At 39.2% G+C, this 17723-nt stretch overlaps 1 protein-coding gene across 5 annotated transcripts in view; it reads right to left on the bottom strand.

The window, feature by feature from the left end:
* Pcnx4 (pecanex 4) overlaps window positions 1-7545 on the bottom strand; it is a 32829-nt gene extending 25284 nt beyond the window's left edge. For 4 of the 5 annotated variants that reach the window (XM_090344220.1, XM_090344221.1, XM_090344222.1 and 1 more), the window contains exons 1-2: window positions 7385-7545; window positions 232-975 (exon numbers count right to left, since the gene is read on the bottom strand). In XM_090344220.1, the coding sequence (XP_090200346.1) occupies window positions 232-929 (698 nt within the window). In that variant the 5' untranslated portion in view covers window positions 930-975; window positions 7385-7545. Of the gene's footprint in view, window positions 1-231; window positions 976-7384 lie in introns of those variants that run through there. The other variant, XM_090344224.1, reaches the window with a different exon arrangement.
* Window positions 7546-17723: the final 10178 nt, after the last annotated feature.

Genomic DNA, 17723 nt, shown 5'->3' with positions numbered 1-17723 from the left:
TTAAAAGGACATTTTGTTTCATTTTGTATCTTCAATAAGTTTTAACAGGTGCTTTGTAATATGAATTTTAGAGACTAGTCCAAAAAGATTAACCAAAACAACTTCCTACCCAATGGCAGGGTCTTGATTTTTAAGTAATAGATTTATCATTTTTTAAACACAAAGAAGAGCCCTTTTACCAGCTATACTTAAAAACAAAGCAAGTTAAAAAAAAATCTGATATGCTTTTACCTGTGTGCAAGATCCACGGAAACAAAGAAAAAAATATAAAGTGGTCTCATGAGAGGAATGATTTCATAAGTATCCTGGGTTTGGAACGTTGCAGTCTCTGTAGCTGTGTTTACAATTAATGAATATTCTCCTATACAAAGTGTCATCCATCCAAAGACAAAGAGCAGAGCAGTGCCTCCAGTACTGCCATACAGCAAGGTTATTCTATTTGGGAGCAAATACCACGTTCCAAGACCACATATCAACCCAGCAAGAAGAGAATGGAAAACTGTATTGGCTACATATTTCTTGCCAGGAATCAGAAATTTAACAGTCTCTGCCCCAGTACAGCTTGTAAATTCATGGTCATCTTCCTCTGCTAAAATATCTGTGGTTAGTATTTGTTCTACTGTTGCCGATTTTGTTTTGGCATATAAACTTGTTAACTGGAAAACAAATGCAGTGAAAAGCATTAGTCCACCTGAAAGAGCTGCTGCAGAGTAGTCTTTCAGGACACCTAGCTGATAAAAAAGTGTTCCTAGTCCACCCAAAACCCATGGCATCAAGAAGAGGATAATCTGATTGACGTAAATATAAGGAGGGGCACAATAGCCTAATTTGAGTCGAGGGCCTCCAAGAACAGTCTGTGGGAAGCGCTTCAGAAGGAAGTCCTGTTTGTAATCGTTCAGCAGAGGAACATTAGGACTCATGCTTCTCATTCAGGATTCATCTGAAAGTCACATCCTTTTTCATAATCAGCAGGCTCTATGAAAAAGAAAAAAGTGCTATTTGAAAATGTCACATTGAAAACCTAGAGTGGAGGGTGTGAGACATCATTTCTATTTTATTTCCTTAATTTCTTTGAGGGAAGGATTTATAATTTCATCTATAAATAAAGACATTGCTTATTTATTTTTTAATTTTATCTATTTATTTTTTGTGGGTCATGGGGCTTGAACTCAGCCTGGGTGCTGTCCCTGAGCCCTTCAGCTCAAGGCTACCATCCTACCCTTGAGCCAAGCCCCACTTCCAATTTTCTAGAGGTTAATTAGAGATAAGAGTTCAGGTCCTTTTGTGCCCCAGCTGGCTCTGAACCTTGATTCTCAGATCTCAGCCTCCTGAATAGCTAGGATTACAGGCATGAGCCTCCTCACTCGGCTACATTTATTATTTTTTAAACAAGAGAGAGAGCCTTCTTATCAGAGTTTGATTGCCTGGCACATATTAGGCACTAAACTGTTTTTAAAACACAAAATAAGCCGGCACTGGTGGCTCACACCTGTAATCCTAGCTACTCAGGAGGCTGAGATCTGAGGATGGCAGTTCAAAGTCAGCTTGGGCAGGAAAGTCCATGAGAATCTTGTCTCCAATAAACTACCTTAAAAGTGGAGCTGTGAATTCCACTACCTGGCATTTACCCACTTGTCCAGAAACAAGGATATATTAAATCCACTAGCACAACGATGTTCACTGCAGCACTATTTACCATAGCAAAAATATGGAACCAACCCAGATGCCCCTCAGTTGATAAATGGATCAACAAGATGTGGTTATTTACACACAAGGAATTCTATGCTGCTGTCAGAAAGAACGACATTGCCCCATCTGTAAGGAAATGGAAAGACTTAGAAAAAATCATGTTAAGTGAAGTAAGCCAGACTCAAAGGAACATAGGCTCAATAGTTTCCCTCATTTGCCATAATCAGTAGAAACCTTGGGCTCTCCTAGCAGAGATTTACAATAGAGCAAAACCTGGATACATAAAGCCATATTGTATGACACTAAATGAAAGGACCTCCAGGATATAGAAACAAAAGACATATAATGAGTGATTATTTTCCTTAATGTACTATGTCATTTCTCATCTCTTTTGCTGTCCCTTGGTTATTTCATATTGTTACAGTATTTTATCTTGGCATCTGATATACTGTATATATGCTCATTTGGTTATTTGAAATAGGATAGGGAAGGAGGGAAAACAAGATGAGAGGCAGGGGTGAGGGGAGGGAAATGGGGACCAAGACATGAGAAAGGGTATCAATGTTTGTGAAGTAATGCACCTTCTATCTGGTGAATATAATATAACCCTTCTATTAATTACAATAAAAATATATGAAAAAAAGTGGAGCTGTGGCTCAAGTGGTATTATGGTTTTTGCATTTACTGTGTCATGGGAGGCAAGGTATGGTGCAAGAAGTTTCAAAAATAGCAAATTCTCACAGCTTTCCTTTGAGACAGGAAAATATGTTTTCTAACTTTATTATGTTAAACTCCTGTCATACCACGATATTCTACTAAATGTGGGAGAATCAAAGCAATCTCAGCATTTGGTCTCTGTCTACAAATACCTTAATACTAGTAAAGAAAAGAAATGCATATGAAAAGAGGCTAACAACAAAAGAAATTACTACTCATCTCCTCATATGTATTTCTCCAAGTACACTATTAGTACAGATCAAGCAACAAAGGAGAAAGATGGCCCTAACTGAGATACAGAAAGTCTTTTTACCTACACAAAACAAAATAATGGAGAACTTGAAGACCTCGATGTACATTCTTAATTTAGTCATTGTCCTACACTAAGGCTTAATCTTCAATATCATAAAAATGGAGTTCATACTGAGAGAAATGTATGAAAATGTACAGCAGTAGTCATAGGAAGGAATAATTAATAATTAAGTGAGAAAACCAAGAAGTAGAAGAGAATATAAATGTAGGTTCATTCAGAAGCCTTAGAAACGTGGGAGAGAGGGCCAGGAGTTTGGCCTAGTGGTTAAAGTGCTTGCCTAGCATGCATGAAGACCCGGGTTCGATTCCTCGGTACCACATACATAGAAAAAAGCCAGAAGTGGTGCTGAGGCTCAAGTGGTAGAGCTCTAGCCTCGAGAAAGTCCAAGGACAGTCTCAGGCCCTGAGCTCAAGCCCAGGACTGGGGAAAAAAAAAAAAAGAAACGTGGGAGAGAAAATTTGAATGGGAATTTGAGTTATTTTAATGGGGCATTTTTTAAAAAAGGCTTCAGGCCAGGTGCTGATGGTTTATGTCTGTAATCCTAGCTACTCAAGGTGGTGAGATATGAGGATGAAGGTTCAAAGCCAGCCCAGGCAGGAAAGTCTGTGAGCCACAAGTGGAGCTGTTGCTCAAGTGGAAGGAGTGCTAGCCTTGAGCTAATAAGCAAGGGACAGAGTCCATGCCCTGAGTTCAAGACATGCACACAGTGCTAGGACAAGTAGAAGTGAAAGAGTGTATCAGCGAGGGAGGAATATTGTACATGAGGGAAATATGATAGCAAATCAGACTTAAAGACTGATTTATACTATGGACAGCTTAGAATATATTAGGAATACTAAGAAAATGGATATCCATTGTTCAGCAATTCAATAGAAGGTAAGGGAACAAAAAATAAAAGGGTGTCCACTGTGACATTTTTCATATATAAATACAATGTAGCCAAATCAAACTTATCCCTGTCAATCACTATCCCTTATCTCCCTTCCCCATTTTTTTTTTCATTGTCACGGTAATGTACAGTTACATTTGTCAGGTTCCAGTTACTTTTGTCAGGTAGGGGTGAATTACTTTTCGCACACTGATACCTTCTCATGTTTTTCCCTTTCCCCTTCTTAAAACAATTTCAAATTTTACTGTTCATCATCCTTTCTGTAAGCCTTCTGGCTGATACCTTTTCCCTTAACTGTTTAACTTTACTGTTAGTTATTTTTATGTATATTAATTGTATGAAGAGTTTCATTATGGCATGTTAGACATATATACACTGTATTTTAATCAAATCAAACTTCTTTCTCTTTCCACATTCTTACAATGCCCCTTTGATCAACAGCTTTCACTGAGGTTCCTTATGTCATCTTTATGCATAGCTATATTTTGAAATTATTCATGCTCCCTCTCTCTATTTCCCTCTCCTCCTTCTCCCCTTAAACAGTCTCATAGAATCATGTTTCTGTGTGTGTGTGTGTGTGTGTGTGTGTGTGTGGACACACACATGTAAATTACAAACCATGGAACATTTAAGAAGATATTGAATTAAAGCCATATGTTATCTACAATTTTAGCTACTCAAGAAGCTGAGAGCAGGAGGATCATGGGTCAAAGTTGGCCCTGGGTGAAATATACATGAGACCCTTTCTCAGAACATAGCTAAGCACAGTGATGCAAACCTGTCATACCAAGTTGTGTGGGAAGCTACTGAGATTCCATCTCCATGGAGGGAAGCTGGACACAGTGGTACAATGTCTGTGATCTTAGAAATTATGCCATGGGGCTGGGAGTTTGGCCTAGTGGTAGAGTGCTTGCCTAGCACACAAGAAGACTCAGATTCGATTCCTTGGTACCACATACATAGAAAAAGCTAGAAAGTGTGCTGTGGCTCAAGTGGTAGAACTCTAGCCTTCAGAAAGCCCAAGGACAGTGCTCAGGCTCTGAATCCGAATCCAAGCCCAAGGACTAGCAATAAATAAATAATAAAAAAGAAAAGAAAAACAGAAATTATGCCTAGCCTAAAGTAGGTGAGTATGTAGCTCAGGCATGTACCCAGGTGGGAAACAACCTATTCTTTACAACAAAATAAAAACAGAAACAAACAAAAACAGAGGGAAAACAAAGCAGGAAGCACAGCTTCATGGAAAACGCACACTCACACACACACACACACACACACACACACACACACACACACACCTAAATCCCTGAGATCAAAAACCATCAGTATGCCCCAATTTTTTTTAAAGAATTAAAAAATATTTTCAACGTAGGAAGCAACAGTAAAAAAAACTTACATAAAATTATACAAATGGTAACCTGGATTATTTGCACTGATAATAAAGTCACTCTCTGAGTAATAATTTGGTATGTGCTTCTGAAAGGCTGAATTCTTGGAAGAACTTGGATGCACTTATATGCTGCTATCTCTAGCACAGCTGAATGAAAATGGCTCATGACTGAGGAAACAAAAGCTGTGAAAAAGGAGCTTAAGGGATAAAGATGGCATCACAATACTGATTTAGGCCATATGCTTTCTTCATATGCTACTCTGAATGTAGGCCAACAAAATCAAGACAGCAATACTGCTTTATTTAGGATCTGAGTCATATTTCTTATGAATTATCCAGAAGGATAAGAAATTGGCAACCTACTGGGAGGGAATTCTTAGTTGTCAAAAGTTTACCCCAACAATACATGAAAGTAGACTAAAAACATCTTGAAAGCTGGCTTGTTTTTCAATACACAAAAAAACATGATATAAAACAAATTAATGCTGAATTGTGGTGAGCAGAAAAATCATTTGTGACCACCAAAGTAGTTCTAAAAAATATGTAGACAGGAATTTTCTTAAATAGTATGGAACTGTTGAGTGTGCCAGTCAGAATGCAGAGATACAAAGATAGCTACCACTATAAGTTATTTTCCTAAAGATGACATTTAGGGAGCCAATAAGCCAGGATATGAAGATCAGCAACATTATTCATTAACAAAATGCAAATCAAAACCAGAGTGAGGTACCACTTCAAATTTCCCTAGATTGCTTAAAGAGTAACAAATGTTGACAAGGTAATGGAAAAAGTAAAAACCCCCAAACACACCTAGTAGGAATGGAAAATGATTCAGGAAGAGCAATTCCAATCATAGGTATTATACTCAAGAGAAATGAAAACACATCTACACAAAAATGTATACAACAGCAGAAATGTTCAGAGCAAAAATATTGTTACTGTCAAAAAATGGAAATCCAAATGTTCATCAATAGCTGAATGGCTAAAGTAGGACATATATACATAATGGAAAGTAATAATGGTAATATATACAGTACAACATGAGTAAACTTTGAAAACATTATTCTACCAATGAGGAATGATGACTTGTGACATTATAAGGCTTGTGAAATCATATGTACATGATGAGGCAGGCACACATGCTTCTCCGCTCACTCTGCGCCTATACTGATAATTTTGTATGGCCTTCCAAAATGGCCCTTGGCAGAAAAAGGTTCCTCAACCGTACCGAAATAGTCACATTCCACCAATTATTGTAAGGCTCTATGTATATAAAATGTCCTATTAGGAAAGGCAAATCTGTAAGGATAGAAAATAAATTACTGGTTGCCTAAAACATGGAGACAACAGTGATAGTGGATGAAGGGGGACTTCAGGGATAATGAAAGTTCTAAAATTGTAGTAAAGGCTCTGCGTATGCACTAAAATGTATATACACTTTAAATGTGACAAATGTATGCAATGTGAATTACATTTCATTTTTCTTTTTTGGTTGGTCGTGGGGCTTGAACTCTGGTCCTGGGCACTGTCCCTGAGCTCTTCACCTCACCACTTGAGCCACAGTGCCACTTCCAAGCTCTTACAATTGGGAATGATCACTTGTCTTGTATTTTCTCCAACAGTTAGTAATAGGCAATTTTTCAACAGGAAGAGTAAAAGTAACAAAGTGAATGTGGGTGATTTGGGGGCGGGAGGTGTAGCAGTGGCTACAGAATTCATAGGAAAAATATCCTAACAATAGCGATGACTTAATGAAAGAGAACCCCCCCCCAAAAAAAAAAAACCCACTTAACAATAGCAAAACGGAGTAGAGGGATGTAATCCCAGCTAGTCAGGAGGCTGAGATCTGAGCTCGAACCCAGCCCAGGCAGTTAAAATCCAAGAAACTCTCCTCTCTAATTAACCTGCAGAAGTGAAGTTGTAGCTTAGGAGCGCCAACCTGTGGGGGAGACAGGCAGAGCCGGAGGCCCCGCGAGTTCGAGGCCCTGGGTACCAGCACACCCAAAACAGGGAATGCCTAAGGGAGTAATGATGCGCTCGGGGCAGACAAACGATTTGGTAAGGGCGGTAGGGTTCACAGAGGGGGCCTGGACAGGCGGAGCCGTGCAGCGGGGCTGAGCCCCTCGGGGAACGACCCGTTCCCATGGAGGGGGCTTTCCTCTGACCACTGGGGCGTGGATGGTAAACCGCGCGGGGACCCACGACCGGCCCGTCGAGGGCCCAAGGGCCGTTCACCCCGGGGCTCCCGAAGTCTTTCTTCTCGGCGAGGCCACACCCCGTTTTCAGCGCGACCACCGCACGGCCCCACAGCCAAGCCCGCCAGGCCAGGCCAGGCGCGGGACCGGGGGCGGCGCGGCCCCGGGTGGGTGTCGGGGAGGGAACGTACCTCGCGTCACCCGAGGGGAGAGGACACCCGGAGCCACCCTGGGCACAGCATGTTTGTAGGTAAACTGAGTCCGGGAGGCGGGATGCTTCGGAACGCGGAAGCGGAGGAGCCGCCGCGGGCCCCGGGCGAGCTAAAAACACCAAGCCTCCCGAGCCGCTCCCCGTTGCCATGGCGACCGTCAACTCCCGCCACAGCCTCGCGAGAGTCGCTGGAGCGCGCGCTCGGGATCTGGGGCCGACGCCGGCTCGCCTCGGTTCCAGCCTGCGCGCGCACCCCGGGCGGGCCGGGTGGGCCTTAGGCCGGGAGTTGCGCAGAAGCAGCGCGCTTTGTTCGCGCTGGGCCTAGGCCCGCACGCGCCGGGCCTGGGTTTGTGGAAGCTACTGGGACTCAAGTTTCTTCCACGAGTCCTCTCGAGCCACGCCCCCTACGTAGGAGCGTCGTTGCCCCGGTGACGGGACGCTTCCTCCAGCAAGCTAGGGCTCCCAGCCTATGCTGTGACCACCATTTTGGGATCCTCCAGTTACCATGTTTGGGCCTAGTTGACCGATTCCGGAGTGTTGGGGCCCAGCGACCTCAGGCCATTACTATCCGAGACCCCACCGAGATAAATGCTTTTATTTGTTTATTTTTTTTGGCTAGTCCTGGGCTTGAGCTCAGGGCCTGAGCCCTGTCCTTGGACTTTCTCAAGGCTAGCGCTCCACCACTTGACCCTCAGCACCACTCCTGGCTTTTGTTCTATGTCTGTGATACCGAGGAATCGAACCCGGGTCACAGTTTATCGAGCAAGCCTATTATTGGTGTTATCTTTCTGACGTTTGCCCATTCCTATTTTGGAAATTCTCACCTTATTGCAAGCTTTTCCCCGTTGCTTTTATGTTGACAAAAGGCACCATTCTACCAGAACTTAAGCTAAGGCCATCGGATCCCGCACTGTGGAAGAATGGGGACAAGTTACGCCGAAAACTGTTGAAAATGAGAAAGAGAAGGAACTCCCCAAACAGGAGGAAGACCGGACCACAGTAATGGCATGGTCTCGGGGTTTTGTGTATTTCCTCTAGCCAGGGTTCAGGCCCACCTAGGATTGATGGCGTTCCTGTCTTTCCATATTCATCCTTGTCACCAAAGACTACTGAGTCTTTCCTTGTTCTTTTGTCCTTACTCAGCATATCTACTCTCCAGTTTCCTTTTAGCCACATGTTCCTATTTTGTTGCTCTTAGGTTTTTGGGTTGTCAGTTTAACCTGGCTCTGCAAATTGGGTAGGCCCTCAATTTCTTCACTGTCGACTTTCCCCTCTACACATTTGTTTGGGGGCCATTACAAACTCCACCCCTAGAACACGGTGAACTTAATGTGGGGGTGAACTTAACAAATGTGGGGGAGGGAGGCAAGTCCACTAAGTTGTGTTCTACCAACCTCTTGCTCTCATTTATCTCTCCCTCTCCTGGAGTCAGGACACTATTGAAATTAGCCAGTAACTGCAATGGACTCTTAAGAATTCATGCAAAAAGAATTGTATATTCCTTATTTTAAATAAACTAGAAATCAGTGAAGTCATGTCAACAGCCAAAAACTAGGCCTCTTGAGTCAAACAGCTAAGTTTGCAGATTTCTTGAAGGTAATTAGAAGTGATTCTCAGGAAGCATATAGATATGAAAGTGAAACAGGTTTATTGTTGATATGGGGAAAAGATTTAGTATTTGGATGGTAGATCAAACCAACTGCTACATGCCTTTAAGCCCAAAATCCTAACTTCAATTCCATGAAGGCTGAGAGGGGTAAAGAAGCTGAACAAAAAACTCAAGCTAACAGAAGTTGGTTCATCATGTTTAAGAAGCTATTTTCAAAACAAAAGTGGAGGGTAAAAGAGCAAGTGTCTGAGATAAAAGCTGTGGCAAATTATAGCTAGCTGAGATCATGGATTTGCTCATGGTTGGGGCTCTACCTCTTGAGCCATACTTCCAATAGGTCATTTGCTGGTTAATTGGAGATAGCATCATACTTTTCTGCCCTGTCAGGTTTTGAATTGGAATCCTCAAGTCTCAGCTTCCTCAGTAGGCAATGTCACAGGCATGAGCCATTGGCACTCAGAAAAACCTTTGTGTATTAGGAAATTGTATGACTCACTTTATTTCAATATTTGTTTTATTGGTCTAGTGTAGTATCTCATAGCATGTATGAAAGTATTCTTATTCTTCAGAGAAGTCTCTTATTAAGTCTTTGGCCTTTTTTTTTTTTTTGCCAATCCTGGGCTTGAGCTCAGGGCCTGAGCACTGTCCTTGGACTTTTCTCAAGGCTAGAGCTCTACCACTTGAGCCTCAGCACCACTCCTGGCTTTTTTCTACGTATGTGGTACCAAGGAATCAAACCCTGGCCTTCGCGCATGCTAGGCAAGCACTCTACCATTAGGCCAAACTCCCGGCCCTTTAGCCCACTTTTTAATGGGGTGATTTGAGGATTTAATTCAAGTATATCTTAGATACGAGGCTCTTGTCTGTTGTATGGCTAATGAAGATCATCTCCCAATTTGTGAGCTTACTAGTTTATCTTGTTAGCCATGTTGCCATGTAGAAGCTCTGCAGTTTAATGTAATCCCAATTCAATCAAGGGTTTGTCCAACCTTTGGTTGTGTTTCTGGGTCTATATTAGGAAAGTTTGGAGCCGGAAATTTGGCCTTGTGGTAGAGTGCTTGCCTAGTATGGACAGAGACCCCGGTTTAATTCCTTGGTACCATATACATAGAAAAAGTCAGAAGAGGCTCTGTGGCCCAAGTGGTAGAGTGCTAACCTTGAGAAAGCCCAAGGACAGTGCTCAGTCCCTGAGGTCAAGCCCAAGACTGGAAAAAAAAAAAGTTTTAACCTGTGTCAAGTAGTCCTAGTGTTTCTCCTATTCCTTATTGTAATATTTTCAGGGTATCTGCTTTTATGTCCAGATTTTTGATCCATTTGGAATTGTAGATCTAGGAATGTTAGCAAGCTATCCACAAAGACATACCCATATGCTTAATGCCCACCATCACTATTCTTTATGAAATTGGAAGTTCCTTGCAAGCTCTGGATACCATCTACATTGCCAGATTAGAGTCTTCAAGATGACTTCTCAGAGCTTGCACAATGTTTCATTTCAAGTGCTTTAGAAACTCATATAAGGGAACACTGAAGCCATTTTGTCTATGTTAGGGTCCCTATGTGACTGATCCTGTACAAATTCTGCACACGGGATTCTTAAGTGCCTCAAGGACTGTCTCATTTGGGTCTTCTTACCTTAAAATTATTAATGCAAATTATATTTATTCTTTTCTTAGTTGTCCTAGAGTTGGCTTTCTTAGTTGTTAAGCATTTGGCTTTTAGGACATAATGGAATGAAATTCTCATGTAAACAAAAGAAAACCAAGACAAGATAGAAATACAGGGTGGAACATGAAAGAGAAGACACACAGCACACCTGAGTAGGACTATTCTGTTTTAGGTTGATTTCTTCCATGTATTGTTTTAAAATTCTTTATATTTATGTAAAAATTATGGCATGCATCTCTCTTAAATATTATATGAATAAGCATGTAGCAAGTAAAAATGTTAGAATGTCTCATCATGTTCACAGGCATATGGTCTGGGTGACATGGAGGTATGAGGATGTTACGGAGTAACCAATAACTAATTACAAAGTTTCATGTTGAAGCATGCTTTAATATAGAAAATGTCATATCCCATGAACATAAATAGGAGTATAAAACAATGGATAACATGATCAGAGTTTTGCCACTAGTTAGTTTCAGCATTTATTGTAACGTATATGTTTTGAATTACAGCTCTGAAAACATTGGAATAATTCCTGATCGGTAGGTGGGGAATAAAAGAATAATTTTTCAGGTATTGGTTATGATTAAGAATTATCTTGGGTAGCTCTTACTTTTTTTGTCATCTTGGATCTGTAATCTCAGATACATTTTAAAATTTTATTGATATTTAGTATTAGTTTAGAACACTGTCATTACTGAAAATTTCATATATTCTAAAAGAAAACACAGGGGTATAAAAAGAACACAGAGAATACAAGTTGAATGTTGGTGGTTCTCAGGCAGCTGAGATTTAAGACTTACTGAAATTACGGGGCCGGGAGTTTGGCCTAGTGGTTAAAGTGCTTGCCTAGCATGCATGAAGACCCGGGTTCGATTCCTCGGTACCACATATAGAAAAAAGCCAGAAGTGGTGCTGAGGCTCAAGTGGTAGAGCTCTAGCCTTGAGAAAGTCCAAGGACAGTGCTCAGGCCCTGAGCTCAAGCCCAGGACTGGCAAAAAAAAAAAAAAAAAGACTTACTGAAATTTAAATCTTTTTATTTCTGAATTGTAAGACAATGTTATATTGTTTTACAATTTTTCTATACCAGTAAAGAATAGAATGTATAAATGGATTTACTTATGGAGATAACCATATATTAACAATGGGTTGTTTTTATTTGACTCTTTTGTATAAAACTAGTCTACAGGTTATTTCCTTGTCAATATTCTATTCTGGCTTCCTAATACTGAAAATATTTTAGACACAAGATTTCTTTTAAGGGCATATGTTTTCTGCCTAACACATGTAATAAAGCCAAACAAATAATTAGTTCTGTTAGAAATAGCAGATATTAAAAATTTTGTTTTTAGCTAGCCCTATTAGTGCAGAGGTATATAGTCTAACTTCCACAATTCATTACCTTTGGAAAACCTGTTCCTTTCTTTGTTGTTGTTGATATACTCAAATGTATTCTAGAGTAGAAGATCAGGCTATGTAAAACCTAAGTTACATTTCTAATTTTGATAAGCCATTGTCTATGCCTCCTTTCTCCAATGTATAAATTCTTTTTAAAATTTTATTCTAATTAATAGAAGGGTTACAATATATTCGACAGATAGAAGGTACATTACTTAACAAACATTGCTACCCCTTCTTATGTTTTTTGTCCCCTATTTCCCTTCTTCCACCCCCTCCTTTCATCTTGTTTTCCCCCTTCCCTATTCTATTTCAAATAAACCAATGTAGAAATTCTTTATAATACATTTAAAAAGTTATAACCTGAGTATAGTCTGAACTCTTCCAGAAGAAATCTTTATTTTTTTCCCAATGCACAGAATGAATTAAATTTCTTCAAGTATAATGATTGTATGCCCTATACCTTATCCATTACCACTTCCTCCCAAAGAGATGGGTCCTTCCATTCAAGCACACAAGCCTCCCTACCTGAGAGCACTCTGAAAATATCTCACCCTCTTTGTATGGCATGGATTTATTAGACAAACATTTTCCTCAGATCTTAGCAAAACATGGATAAATAGACATAAGAACTCTACTCCAGATTAAAATAGTGGATACTTTTCATGAAGCTATGCAAAACATTTAATCAGTGTACATGATACCTAAATTATAACTAAATATGAGAAATTTTACAATTTGATATTGGACAAGTCAAAGTTTCCAGAGTCTAGTGTCTTTCCTTAGAAATATTAAGAAACTGGACTATACTTCTAAATTTCTGTCTACTTCTCTATTTCTGCTCTTGTATTGTTTTGTGTTTAATTTTTTTATGCGCGCGCGTGCATGCGCGTGTGTGTGCGTGTGTGTGTGTGTGTGTGTGTGTGTGTGTGTGCTTGAACTCAGCCTGGGCACTATCCTGAGCTCTTCAGCTCAAGGCTACTGCCCTACCCCAGAGCCTCATTTCCCATTTTCTAGAGGTTAGTTGGAGATAATAGTCTCAGGTCTTTTTGTGTCTGGGCTGACTTTGAATCTTGATTCTCAGATCTCAGCCTCCCGAGTAGCTAGGATTACAGGCGTGAGCCACTGCACCAGGCTAACATTCTATTTTTTGTGCAATTAAAATTTTGGGTGCATACATTTTAAGTAACATCACTTCCACTTAAAAGCGAGCTTTGGGCCAGGAGTGCTTGCCTAGCATACATGAAGACCTGGGTTCGATTCCTTAGTAATACATATACAGAAAAAAAAAAAAGCCAGTAGTGCTGTGGCTGAAGTGGTAGAACACTAGCCTTGAGGAAAGCCCAAGGACAGTGCTCAAGCACTGAGTTTGTGCCCCAGGACTGGCAAAAAAAAAAAAAGTGAGCTTTATTGTAAGTGAACTTAAACATAATTATCACTGGAAAACTAAAGCTTCACCTTCCATATTGACCACTTTTCCTGGGATAGTGCTTCTGTCAGTATTAACCTCAGGTTATGTGTCACCTTATTTAGCTTCTGAAGACTCTTTAAGGTCAAGTAAAAAAAAAATGTTGAAACATTGTGAAGATTTCTTCCTTGTAATAGTCAAATTATTTTTACTCTTTGTCTCTTTTTGATTAAAAGTAGTGATCAAAGATGTTGAAACCCTTAAAGGTGATTTTGAAGATAAGAAGTACTGGAGCTGCCCAGGCAGCAATCAGAAACAATTAGGAAAAATGTACCAAGATGTCTCATTCTCATTCTTTCTGTAAGGCCTCATGGCAAATTACACTTAATATTTCAGGCTTGTTGCATTTTAAAATAAGGCCTCTGGCTAAGCAATTTTCAAGACAACTCCAATCAAAAGATATTGCTTAAATTATTATTGCTACAGAAATGAAAAGAGTGATTTGTCTATGTTGATTAGCCTTGAAGATTGCTTTGGGAAGATTTTGACTGTTGTAGTAACAGTCCCACTATAATTTACAATCTGCAAAGAATTGAGGACCACACTATAAGTGCAGTTTCAAAGCTTCCTTTTTGTCTGAAAATTTTATTATGTGACTTTAACATAAAGAGGGATACTTGTGATATGTCTTTTAATGCATCTATACTTAATTTCTACCTCAACAATTAGCTCAAACAAAAATAAACATTTAGCATAATACATTTTACCCTAAATACTTATTTACATTTTATGAAATACTGAAAATTATAAATGTATATAAACATAAATATGGCAGTTGTTAAGAGATTGGGGATGTGGAATTATTTCATGGGTAAAAGTTTCACTTTTGCTGGGCTGTAATCCTAGCTACTCAGGAAGCTGAGATCTGAGGATCAAGGTTCAAAGCCAGCCGGGGCACAAAAGGACCTGAGACTCTTATCTCCAATTAACCTCTAGAAAACGGGGAAGTGGAGCTTGGCTCAAGGGTAGGGTGGTAGCCTTGAGCTGAAGAGCTCAGGGACAGCACCCAGGCAGAGGTCAAGCCCCAGGATGCTAAAAAAAAAAAAAAAAGTTCTGGAAATGGAGAATAATGATGATTGTACATCAATGAGACTGAAGTATTATTGAACTTTATACTTAAAAATGATGGTAAATTTTATGTGCATTTTACTACAGCTTCCAAAAAAACTGAAAATGGTAAAGGTTCTAGAAACTTCAGAATATATTTTAATAAAAAAGTGGTCAGGAAACAATAGATTTCTAGATATGTATCAGAAATTGATAATCAGGGAGCTAGTTCATGGAAAGTACAATGAAAAGAGAATTTCTAAAGCTATGTGAAAGAGAATTCTAAAGATAAATATCAAATTGTATTTAACTGAAATTTGTAATCTGAAATCTCTTCTACTTGAATATCTTTCTTGCTTCTCATTTTCTTATTGGCTGTAGGCAGTAGCAAAAAAAAGTATGTCTAGATGAAATGAACTTTATTCATTCACAATTTGAGAGGTAAGAGAATTGCTTGCTGTAGAAGTAAGAAGCCAGAGATCCAGAGTAGTTAAGATTGTATCGGTAGGGTAATAATAGATCAGTAATAATAGATGACAGATCAGTCTAGAACCAATTCTTCAACCTATTATACATGTTTTACCTTTAGCATTCAGATTCTACTCTGTAGAAACATGTTATAAGGGTGAAATCATTTTTCTACCAGATTCTATAAAACATATATTTTCTATACAATAGTGTTCATCTTTTAAATTCCTGCCTTTGGTATGCTGTTTAGTGTCTCAAAGATTTGCTAATTTTCCATCCTTCTCTTTTCCCAATCCACCTTTGATGCCAAGAGATTGACTTGTGTAAAGAATAATCTATTTTTATAAACTTATTTTATTCCTACCCTACTCTTACCTTGAATCATATTTCCTCAAATTTCTGTAATTGTAAAATGAAAAGCAGAAATGAAAATGGTGGGCCATGGGTTTAGCCTAGTGGCAGAGTGCTTGCTTACCATGCACAAAGACCTGGGTTGATTCCTTGGTACATACATAGGAAAAAGCAGGAAATGGTGCTGTGGCTTAAGTGGTACAGCTCTAACCTAGAGAAAGTCCAAGGACAGTGCCCAGACACTGAGTTCAAGGCCCAGGACTGGCAAAAAAAATGAAAATGGCTACATATCCCAGAGATCATGCATTATTCTAAGAAACATGTGTTTATAAGTGACAGAAATCTGTATCAGATCATATAATTGAAAAGTCAAAGGGTTCATCTTAAGGAAAGGCTGCTCCAGGAGGCAAGGATACTATTGTCAAAACAGTATCTCTTTGTGTTGGCCTATTCTTCAATTAGACTTAGAGGCTGGAAAATGGCTCCCAGAGACTAAATTGCATTGGAGGAAATAAACCAGAGAAATCTTTCCTACTATCTCTTTTTCAGTTTCAGGCTCAAAGTGACTACTGTTCCATGATCAGTAGAATTGGGAAAAAATTTCCCAATGGAATCTGAAAAGGGGATGGGAAAGTTAGGCAGAAACAAAATATTCTCATTGTCTATAAACCAATATTTTTCCCATTTTATAATGGCCATACCCCCCTCCCCCCAGCTACATTAAACACCAATACTTCTGTTTAAGATATAATATTTTAAATAATTTAAAGTACTGCATGCTTGTCTCCTCTCAGCTTCTCTACATTTGAATCCCGTTCCTTTATGAAATTTGTCATTATCAGAGCCTTAGTGGGAAGGCCAACTACAATTCTTACCTAATGAAAAAATCAAACATTTAAGCTGGGTGTGGTAGCTCATGCCTGTAATCTTAGTTACTCAGGAGGCTAAGAGCTGAGGATTTTGGTTCAAAGCCAGCCTGGGCACTAAAGTTTGGGAGACTCTTATCTCCAATTAATCACCAGAAAAACAGAAGTGGTGCTGTGGGTAAGGCAGTAGCCTTGAGCTGAACTGCTCAGGGACAATGCCCAGGCCCAGAGTTCAACTCCCATGACCAACTAAAAAAAAAAAAAGTCAAACATTTAAAAATTCCTTCGTATATAAGTAGTATATTTTCTATTTCAAGTTTTATGATGGCCCCTAAATCTAGTCTCTTTCGTTATCCATGGAGTGCAAGAAGTTCAGCTTAATATGATTGTTATAGGCTCTACTGTTTCCTATAATCATGAGACCTATGTTGCACTTTTACTTGAATGTATAAATGTACATATGCACATGCGTATATTTATAAAATTCACACATGTGGACTCTGTTTAAAAACCCCAGTAATGGCAGTTTATAAAGCTTGTTTGTTGCTATTAATGGCTTAATACCTAAAACAGACCAGAGTCCTTCACAAGGTAAAATAACCAGGGAAATAGGCCAATTTTGACTTCATTTTCATTCTGTTGAATGACTGCATTCATTTTCTTTGGATTCAGCTCTTCATTTACTGTGCCTCAACACTCTTTATAAAATTCCAACTTGTTTTTCACTTATCTTTTAACAGTTTAACGTAGATGGTTGGATCAAGTCCATTGTTCCAATTGTATGTAGCTTAAAAAGCTCTGCAGTATTTTACTCTTTCCATTGTATCCTGGCTTCCCCAAGTGCTCTGCTTGCTGCATTTTACACGTCCTCTGTTTTCTAAACCCATTTATGCCTATTCTTCCTAAAGACACTTGTTCATTTCGGAGCTCAAATTGACTTCTCCCCATTCTATTTCCTTGACTAAAAATGCACCATTAGGGTTGATTGAACTCTTTCAAAGCACTTCAAAAAAATGAAAAGCCATATGAAAGTAGACTGCCAGTGTTCGTAAATATGTTTTAAGCCAACTTGATGAGGAGAAATAACTGGAAACTTAAAAATGCTATTGAAATATATATATTACACATAAGCTATATGTATATATATATATATAAAATGTATTAGTCTTTTTTAGCTGTTCTGTGACAGATAACAGTTGTAAAACATTCTAGGATGGGAGGGACAGGTATACTTTGTTATATCAAAGAGAATAAATCATAAAATCAAGCCACTAAAATTATTTTCTGGCAAATTTAAACTTACTTCATAATAAGTGAGACATAAAACACATGGACTACAAGTATTAATTACAGCTTTTAAATATCACTACTTTATTTTTCTGTGATTAAAAATCATTTTTATGCCAGGTGTGGTGGCTCACACTGTAATCCCTGCTACTCAGGAGGC

This window comes from Megascapheus bottae, chromosome 14 (assembly GCF_031878675.1).
Source record: "Megascapheus bottae isolate mThoBot1 chromosome 14, mThoBot2.hap1, whole genome shotgun sequence".
Taxonomy (NCBI): domain Eukaryota; kingdom Metazoa; phylum Chordata; class Mammalia; order Rodentia; family Geomyidae; genus Megascapheus; species Megascapheus bottae.
This window is presented reverse-complemented; position numbering and strand designations above follow the sequence as displayed.